General features: G+C 55.7%; 1 protein-coding gene across 1 annotated transcript; it reads left to right on the forward strand.

Moving 5' to 3' along the window:
- Positions 1-960: 960 nt before the first annotated feature.
- Positions 961-7,446, forward strand: LOC133211686 (splicing factor 1-like). The gene is given in 12 exon segments (XM_061352257.1): positions 961-1,336; positions 2,817-2,969; positions 3,059-3,148; positions 3,723-3,906; positions 3,995-4,110; positions 5,344-5,451; positions 5,665-5,839; positions 5,918-6,152; positions 6,542-6,601; positions 6,752-6,901; positions 6,996-7,060; positions 7,062-7,446. Coding segments are annotated over 11 exon segments (1,506 nt in total). The 5' UTR covers positions 961-1,336; positions 2,817-2,925; the 3' UTR covers positions 7,341-7,446.
- The last annotated feature ends 2,318 nt before the right edge of the window (positions 7,447-9,764 follow it).

Genomic DNA, 9,764 nt, shown 5'->3' on the forward strand with positions numbered 1-9,764 from the left:
TTTTTAGGTGTTAATGTCTGTTTTCTTAGCAATAATTTGGGGTTTTGGGGTAATAACATGGAGTTTTCCATAAAAAATGCTAAGACTGATGGTTAAAAATGTGCTTTTTTTGGGTGATCTGATTGGGTTTTTTGGGGTCATAACTTTCATTATTGGTGACAATAACGGATTCTTTTTATCATAACGTTTGCTTTTGGGTGAATAATGTTAATTTCGATTGATTTGAGGCCAATAATGGTGATTTTGGGGCAATAATGGTTGGTTCCAGACTGATAACACCAGCTTTAGACTGCTCATGGATGGTTTTTGAAACAATTACTGTTTTTAGGCTAATAATGCTTAGTTTGATGTTAATAACGGTTGGGTTTAGGCTGATAATGGCTGGTTTTAGTTTGAAAACACTTCTTTTTGGTAACATTTGGGTTTACCCTTCATGATCTTTAATCTTTTTGGTGATAATGCCTGGTTTTATGGCAATAATATCTCTTTTTATGATAATATTTGATTTTAGGCTATTAATGCTTGGTTTTGGAGTATTAATGTTTATTTTTAGGCTAATAACATGTGATTTTTAGGGTATTAATGTGTATTTTTTGATTACTAATGTTTATTTTTAGGTTGTTAATGTTTGATTCTTAGGTTAAGAATTTCTGGTTTTAGACTATAAAGGTTTATTTTTAGGTTATAAATGTTGTTATTATGTTAATAACTGGTTTTAGATTATTAATGTTTACTTTTAGATTATTAATCTTTTTTTTAGGCTAATAATGACTGATTTTAGGTCATTAAAGCTTTTTTTGAGCTAATAATGGCTGACTGTAGGCTATTAACGTTCATTTTTGGACTATTAATGTTTGATTTTAAGGTAATGTTTGATTTTGGGTTGATAATACGTGATTTTAAGCTGTTGATGCTTATTATTAATTCTACCTGATTTTAGGCTGTTAATGTCTGATTTTAGGCTAACAATGCTTATTTTTTGCCATAATGTCTGGTCTTAGGCTGACAATGCACATTTTTGGTAACAGTTGTTGGCTTTAGGGCAATAACGGCTGTTTATTTGATACCAACGCCTATGTTTTGGCTGAGAACGTGCCGTTCCTGGTTAAAATGCCTGTGTATCGGGCAGCCATGTGCCTCTCACTTAGACTGTCAGGGTTTTGGGTTAAGAATGTCTTGTTTTGGTTAAATAATGTCCTTTTTTTGGTAACTCTGTCTTTTCTCCCACCCTTTTTTCTGTCCTAACCGGGTTTCTTCCAGTGCAACTGCAGATCGAAGACCTGACTCGCAAACTGCGCACGGGAGACCTGGGCATCCCCCCTAACCCTGAGGACAGGTTGGGACCCTTCACCTGACAGTAACCGTTCGCCTCCCCCTGCCCCTCCCCTGGCTCTTTTGGAGGCGCTTTCTGTGGTTTTGATCATTTCTTGGCGTTCTGATGATGATTCCTATCGGAGGCTCCACCCGGCCGGGGGCCGTGCCCCGGGGTCAGGGCTCCCGCTATGCCCCGCCGCCCGTGCCCCGCACCCGGATGGGCTCTGCCCTTCCCTTCCCCTCCATTCAGTTCCAATCGGCTCCGGGAGGATGAGTTCCGCCGTTCCCCTCCCCCAAAGAGGTCAAATTCCAGCTCCTCCCTTTGCCCTTGCTCCTTTTGCCACCCCATTTCCCCCCCGTTTTTGAGCCACTTCTCCCCACGGCGGGGCACAGCGGGGGGGCCCTCACCCCGCGGTACCGGCTGCTGAGCGGCCGCGAACGGAGCCGGTTTTGGTGGTGGGAAGGAGGGGGTTGGATGGATGATGAGGGGGTGCGGGGGGGGGTGGGGGGTGTAAAGGTCAACATCAGCCGCCCGGCGCTTGGATTTTGGGGTGAAATCCAGGAAAATCCACAATAACCCTGCCTTGCTCCTGCAGCGCGCCAGGGCCCGGCGCAACGTTAACCAACGGGGGCGTCGTTAGCGCTCAGTACCGGCGGTTGAGATGGGGGGGGGGCCGTGGGGGGGGGACGGGATGAGTTGTGCTGAATTGCTCATTAACAAGCAGTGATTAGCTGACCTTTCGTTTCGCGTGTCCACAGTTCCCTTTAGGCCGCGAGGACGGTGCCGCCAACTGGCTTTAATGCAGAAAAGTCTCTTTTTCACCCCAAGACGGGTGCAGGTTTCCGATTGCCGCCCGGGAGACGTTCAGTTCTATTTTTATTTTTGGATAATCTTTTCACTTCTTGCAGCCTCATCCAAAAAAAAAAAAAAAATTATAAAAATTAACAATTTGGGGAGGTTTAAGGACAGAAAAAAAAAAAAGCCTCAAACATGCAAAAAAACCCTAAAAAAAGGTCCATAACGTCACCAAAGCTGCGGGATTGTGACTTTTTTTTTCTTACATTCTCCTTTAATCAATGATAATTCTCATTTTTATTCTCATTTTTAATCCTTTGTGAGTTTTCTCCCCCTTAAACCTTGACTCTTCCCTTCGTAGCTTTACCTGCTGCTGCCAAAAAGCAAATAAACCGACCCAAAAGCTTCCCCCCCCCCCAAAACCAAAACCCTCAAAACCTGGAAGCTTTTCCTCTTAAAAAGCAGCGAAACGGGCAAACCGAGGCCTCAAAAACAGGCAGAAAGGGACAGAACTCACCTGTAGGGAGGGGAAACAGAGAGAAACGGGGTTACAGGAGTCTGGTTTGGGGGGGGGGGGGGTCTGCTGGCCCTTAGTTGGGCGGTAATTAACACCCCCCCATTGGGGGCAGCCCCAGTGCTGACTGTGGCAGATGGGGGATGTGGGGGGTGGGGGGGCAGCGGGGTGACCCCTTGTGTCCCCCCCCAGGTCCCCATCCCCGGAGCCCATCTACAACAGCGAGGGGAAGCGGCTCAACACGCGTGAGTTCCGCACGCGGAAGAAGCTGGAGGAGGAGCGGCACAACCTCATCACCGAGATGGTGGCCCTCAACCCTGACTTCAAGCCCCCAGCCGACTACAAGTGAGGGGGGGGGGACACACATGCTTTTGGGGCTAATTCAGGCTGTTTTGGGGTTTAAGTGGTGTTTTAATGCTGTTTTCTCACGCCAGGCCCCCGGCGACACGGGTGAGCGACAAGGTGATGATCCCTCAGGATGAGTACCCCGAGATCAACTTCGTGGGGCTCCTCATTGGGCCCAGGTGGGTCTGTGCCCCTCCCCCATGCACCCCCAAATTTGGGTGCTTAACGAAGGCAGGGAGCCAGGCTTCTAATGAAGCCAGGGTGCTGCTGCCCCCCAGCTCCTCACTTGTGAGACTGGGAGGGGGTGTTACAGTAGGTGGGTGGGTGATACCCCCCAAAACTGGGGGATGGGGGGGATATTAATTGTATCAGGTGCTTAATGAATGAGAGCAGGTACTTACTGATGTTGGGGTGCTAATGAGGAAGGCTTCTAATGATGCTGGTGTTTCTCCTTCTCTTTTGGGGGGGTTCTTAATGGTGCTGAGGTCAGGCTCCAGATGGTACTGGAGCATCACTGGCTTCTTATTGCCCTGTTTGTGGGATAACTCTACCCTAATTTGGGGGGGGGGTACCCCCCTCAGTGTCTCCTAAATGGGGGGGGGGGGCTGCCTTAGTGACTCATAATGACACCAAACCACCGGCCCGTTCCCAGCTCTCCCCACTCACCAAGCCCTATGGCACCCACCCCAGCCAGGCCCTTGGGGTGCCCCCCCTCATTCCCCATGGGTGACTCTCCCCTCGGTGTCCCCGCAGAGGGAACACGCTGAAGAACATCGAGAAGGAATGCAATGCCAAGATCATGATCCGGGGCAAAGGCTCGGTGAAGGAGGGCAAGGTGGGCCGCAAGGATGGGCAGATGCTGCCGGGGGAGGACGAGCCCCTGCATGCCCTCGTCACTGCCAACACCATGGAGAACGTCAAGAAGGCAGTGGAGCAGGTATGGGGGGGATCCAAGGCGGGGTTGGGGGGTGAGGAACCCCAGCTCCTCTGCTCCTGCTTGACCTTCACCCATCCCAACCCCTCAGATCAGGAACATCCTGAAACAAGGCATTGAAACCCCCGAGGACCAGAACGACCTAAGGAAGATGCAGCTGCGGGAGCTGGCGCGGCTCAACGGGACGCTGCGGGAGGATGACAACCGGTCTGTGTTGGGGTGATACCCCTGCACCCCAAAATAACCCCCCTGGACCCCAGAATAACCCCCCTGGACCCCAAAATAACCTCCCTGGACCCCAAAATAACCCCCTGGACCCCAAAATAACCCCCCTGGACCCCAGAATAACCCCCCTGGACCCCAAAATAACCCCCCTGGACCCCAAAATAACCCCCTGGACCCCAAAATACCCTCCCTGGACCCCAAAATAACCTCCCTGGACCCCAAAATACCCCCCCTGGACCCCAAAATAACCCCCCTGGACCCCAAAATAACCCCCTGGACCCCAAAATAACCCCCTGGACCCCAAAATAACCCCCCTGGATCCCAAAATAACCCCCCTGGATCCCAAAATAACCTCCCTGGATCCCAAAATAACCCCCTGGACCCCAAAATAACCCCCAGGCTCCAAAATAACCCCCCTGGACCCCAAAATAACCCCCCTGGACCCCAAAATAACTTCCTTGGACCCCAAAATACCCTCCCTGGACCCCCAAAATAACCCCCAGGCTCCAAAATAACCCCCCTGGACCCCCCAGGCCCCAAAATAACTCCCTTGGACCCAAAAATAATCTCCAGGCCCCAAAATAACCCCCCTAGACCCCAAAATACCCCCCGGACACCAAAGTACTACCAACCCAGACCCCAAAATACCCTTCCTGGACCCCAAAATACGCCCCCTGACCCCAAAATACTTTTGACCCCAAAATACCCTCTCTGGACCCAAAAATAACCCTGTGGACCCAAAAATAGCCCTACTTGAACCCCAGAATAACTCCCCTGCAGCCTGCGCTACTTCTCTAGACCCTAGAATGCCCCCCCCCCCCCTTCCCCACAGCCCAAAATATCCCCCCAGTCCCTAAAGTAAGCCCTCCTGCAGTCCAAAATAACACCCAGGACCCCAAAAATACCCCCTGCAGCCCAAAACCACCGCCCCCCATGCCCTGAAACAGCCCCCCTGCAGCCCAGAGTGTCCCCATACACTCCAAGGGACCTCCCTAACAATGCAGAATACCTTTCTGTGCCCCAAAATACCCCCCAGCAGTGCAAAGGACCCGCTTTCCATTCTGGAATACCTCCTTGTACCCCCAAATACCCCCCCCCCGCACCACAAAACACTGCTCCTGCACCCCAAAATACCCCCTTTAAGCCCTAAAGTGCCCCCGTACACCCCAAAATACCCCCCAGCCTAACCCCCCCCTTGTGCCATCGCCCCCCCAGCATCCTGCGCCCATGGCAGAGCACTGAGACCCGCAGCATCACCAACACCACCGTGTGCACCAAGTGCGGCGGCGCCGGCCACATCGCCTCCGACTGCAAGTTTGCCAGGTACCAGCACCCCAAAACCCCCCCATAACACCCCCTTGGGGGGGGGGCACAGTGGGTTCCTGCCTTCCTTAATGGGTTCGGGGTTAAAGGAAGGAACGGAGCAGGAGCGCAACGGGGAAGAGGGGGAGCGGTCGGTGCCCCATTGTGCTGCTTTGGGGGTGTTGGCCCCCCCCATTCCCAACTCACCCCCTTTCCCCCCTTTGCCCCCCCCAGGCCCGGGGACCCGCAGTCAGCGCAGGACAAGGCCCGCATGGACAAGGAGTACCTGTCACTGATGGCCGAGCTGGGGGAGGCCCCGGTCTCCGTCAGCTCCAACGCTGCCCACAACAACAGCCCCCTCTCCAGCAGCCACCGCGCTGCCAACCAGGCCAGCAGCCAGCCCCCCCCCGTGAGTACCCCCCCCCAAACACCCCCCCTCAAACCAGGGGCACATCCCTGAGCATCTCCCCCCCCCCCCCCATCCCAGAGCCGCCCGCCATGGATGAATTCCACCCCATCGGAAAACCGCCCCTACCACGGGATGCACGGAGGGCCGGGGGGGCCCCACAGCTTCCCCCACCCCATGGCTGGCATGGGGGGGGGGCACGGGGCGCACCCCCTGCAGCACAACCCCAACGGGCCCCCACCGTGGATGCAGCCCCATCATCCCCCGATGGGGCAGGGCCCCCACCCGCCTGGGCACCCAGGGCCCCACCACATGGGTAAGGACAATCCTGGATGGAGGGATGGGGGGGTAATTTGATGGTGAAAATGGGGATTTTATGACAGACACCCCCAAAAATTGTGGGTTTGGTTCCCTCAAGATGGGCTGGGGTGTTTTGGGGTGAAGAGGGGGGGATTTTGGGGTAAAAATGGAGAGTTTGGCACCCCTCAGCATTAAGGAGTGATGGTTTCTTCAGCCTCTCAAGATCAGAACCAGGGTGGGAATGGATGGATTTTTGGTTAAAAAAGGCTTTTTTAGGGTTCCCCCAGCAAAGATCAGAACTTGGGAAGTGTTTCGGGGTGGGGGGTGTATTTATGGGATGGATTTTGGGGGTGAAAGGGGGGGGATCTCCCCCTCACTAAGGCGACGGTCTCTCATTCCCCCAAGATCAGTACCTGGGCAATGCGCCGGTGGGCTCTGGGGTCTATCGCCTGCACCAGGGAAAAGGTGGGTCCCCGACACCCCTCCCTCCATGACACCCCCCCAACCCCATTCAACCCCCCCCTTTCACCCTCCCCAACTCCCCCATCCTCCCTCAAACCCCTTTAAACCCCCAGAACCCCCCCAAACCCTGTTCTAACCCCCCCCCCCCCGCAGGTATGATGCCTCCGCCGCTGGGTATGCTGCCCCCGCCGCCCCCCCCGCCCGGTGGGCAGCCGCCCCCTCCCTCCGGCCCGCTCCCACCCTGGCAGCAGCAGCCACCGCCACCCCCCAGCAGCAGCAGCACCCCCTTGCCATGGCAGCAAAGTGAGTACCTGCGTTTGGGGGGGGGGGGCATTAATTAACAGTAATTAGTTAATTACACCCCCCCATACTTAATCCTTTACCCCACCCCCCACAGATACGACGACCACCACGAGCGCTGGCAGCGGCTCCCTCCCCCCATGGCAGCAGCAGGGGGGGGGCGGCGGGGGGGGGGGCAGCTTCTTCGGGAGCCCCCCCACTCCCCGGCAGCCCCTCCATGGTGCCTTTGCCCCCCGGGGTGCAGCCCCCACTCCCCCCCGGGGCCCCTCCGCCCCCCCCGCCACCCCCTGGCTCCGGGGGCATGATGTACGCACCCCCACCCCCCCCGCCGCCCCCCCCCATGGACCCTTCTAACTTCGTCACCATGATGGGGATGGGGGTGCCTGCCATGCCCCCCTTTGGCATGCCCCCCGCACCCCCCCCACCGCCCCCCCAGAACTGAGCAATACCACCGTGATGGGGGGGGCACGGGGACCAGTCCACTGAGGGGAGATGCCCCCCTGCCCCACCACTGTGGGCTCTTCCACCACTGGGACCCCCCCTTTCCACCAATGGGTTGTTCCACCGCAGGCCCCCCCCCCCCCTCAGTGAACTGATCCATTGTGGGTCTCCATCCCCTGCCCACTCATTGTCCATCGGGGACCACCACCACCATAGGGAGCCCCCCACACTCACCATGGACTGTTCCAGCCCCAGAGCCACCAACAATGGGCTGTTCCACTGAGGGGAGACACCCCCCCCACCCCTTTTCCTCCACTTTGGACTCTTCAACCATCAGGACCCCCCCCCAAAATCTGTGGACTGATCCATGGGGAGGTGGGGGAGGTGTTCTCTTTGCTTCTTCCACCATAGGGAGCCCCCCCATGTGTGGACTGTTCCATTGTAGTGGGTCCTCCTCTTTCCTTATAGGGGACCACCACCATTGGGCTGCCCCCCCCCATTTTGTGAACTGGTTTAACCCCTGCAGCCCCACATCAGGAGGGGGAACACCCCAAATCCGGGGGGGGTGGGGAGGCCACAGTAAAACGGGGCTGTTTAGTGAAGGGGGGGTCCAGTGTCCCCACCCCCCCTTATTCTGGGGTGTTCCCCCCCCCCATTTTACCTTCGCTTAGAGTCGCCCCTCCCCCCACATCCCCTTGCGCTTTTTTGTGTATGAATAAATCCAGAGCGGGGCCCCCCCGCCCCCATCCCCCCCCGTGTCCCCCTTTATTTATTCCACGCCGGACCCCAAATTCCCACCCCCCTTTGGGCCCCCCCGCGATATTTCTGTTGCTCCCCTCCCCCACTTGGTCGAGTTTCTCCCCCTCTCCCCCCCCCCTCCCAACAAAGCCAAACCGGGGGGGTGCCCCCCCCACCCCCTGTGCCCGTCACTCACCGGCCCCCAAAATGTCACGACCTTCAGCATGGCTCCGGTTACGGGGGGGGGGGAGCGTGGGAACCCGACCTGCCCCCCCCATTCCTCCCCCACCCACGTGCACGTGCTTGCATGGGGGGGGCAGTAGGACCCTGTGCCAAGAGGTGGGAGGGGTATGCGGCAAGCTCCGCCCCTTCATGAATAATGAATAGATAACATCGTGGATGCTGCTTGTGGGATGCTACAGTCACTGGTGGAGGCGTGGCCGACTCCAAGCTCCTCCCCCTCATGGCTGATGATTACGGAACCGTGGGGGGGCTGCTGCAATCACTGGTGGGGGTGTGTTTAGATGCAAGCTCCGCCCCCTTATGAATAATGAATAGAGAACAACGTGGATGCTGCTTGTGGGATGCTACAGTCACTGGTGGAGGCCAAGCTCCGCCCCCTCATGGCTGATGATTAGAGAACGGGGGGCGTGTTTAGATGCAAGCTCTGCCCCCTCATGAATAATGAATAGTGCATAACGGGTGCTCCTTTGGAGAGGCTATGGGGTGGTGGCCCCCTGCAAACTCTGCCCCCTCATGAATAATTAACCTAGAGATGCCCCGATTGTCTATTGGGGTGCCGCAAGCCCCGCCCCCCTCATGAATAACGAAGAGCAACATGGATGTCTGGGGGTGTGGCCTTCATGCTCCGCCTTCTTCGTGAATAATAGTGTTGAGATACCACAGTTGTCTATTGGGGTGCTGCAAGCTCCGCCCCTCCATGAATAATGAAGAGCAACAGCAATGTCTGGGCATGTGGCCTGCATCAAACTCCACCCCTTCATGAATAATTTACAGCAGGGGGTTCCCAATGGGATGCTATGGTAATGGCAGAGAGGTTTGGGTGTGCCACATGCTCCGCCCTCTCATGAATAATAAACAGAATGGGATTCCCAATGGGATGCTGTGGTAATGGAAGAGAGGTTTTGGTGTGCCACATGCTCCGCCCCCTCATGAATAATTTACAGCACGGGGTTCCAAATTGGTTGCTATGGTAATGGAGGGAGGTTTTAGTCCTCGACATGCTCCACCCCTTATGAATAATAAACAGCGCGGGGTTCCCAGTGGAATGCTATGGTAATTGGAGAGAGGTTTTGGTATGCCAAATGCTCCGCCCCCTCATGAATAATCAACGACGCGGCTGGGCAAGCTCCGCCCCCTCTCAAAGGGGTGCTATAATCACAGTGCAATCCCTCTGCCCTCCCCATAGCAGGGGCGTGTCCCTCTGCCAGCTCCGCCCCTCATGCATAATAAACAGCGCGGGGCTCCCAATGGGATGCTATGGTAATGACAGAGAGGTTTTGGTGTGCCACATGCTCCGCCCCCTCATGAATAATAAACAGCGCGGGGTTCCCAATGGGATGCTATGGTAATGACAGAGGTTTTGGTGTGCCACATGCTCCGCCCCCTCATGAATAATAAACAGCGCGGAATCCCAATGGGATGCTATGGTAATGACAGGTTTTGG

The sequence above is a fragment of the Neopsephotus bourkii genome, unplaced genomic scaffold (genome assembly GCF_033783945.1).
Source record: "Neopsephotus bourkii isolate Nb327-2 ecotype Australia unplaced genomic scaffold, CSIRO-AGI_Nbou_v1 NB_648, whole genome shotgun sequence".
Lineage (NCBI taxonomy): Eukaryota > Metazoa > Chordata > Aves > Psittaciformes > Psittacidae > Neopsephotus > Neopsephotus bourkii.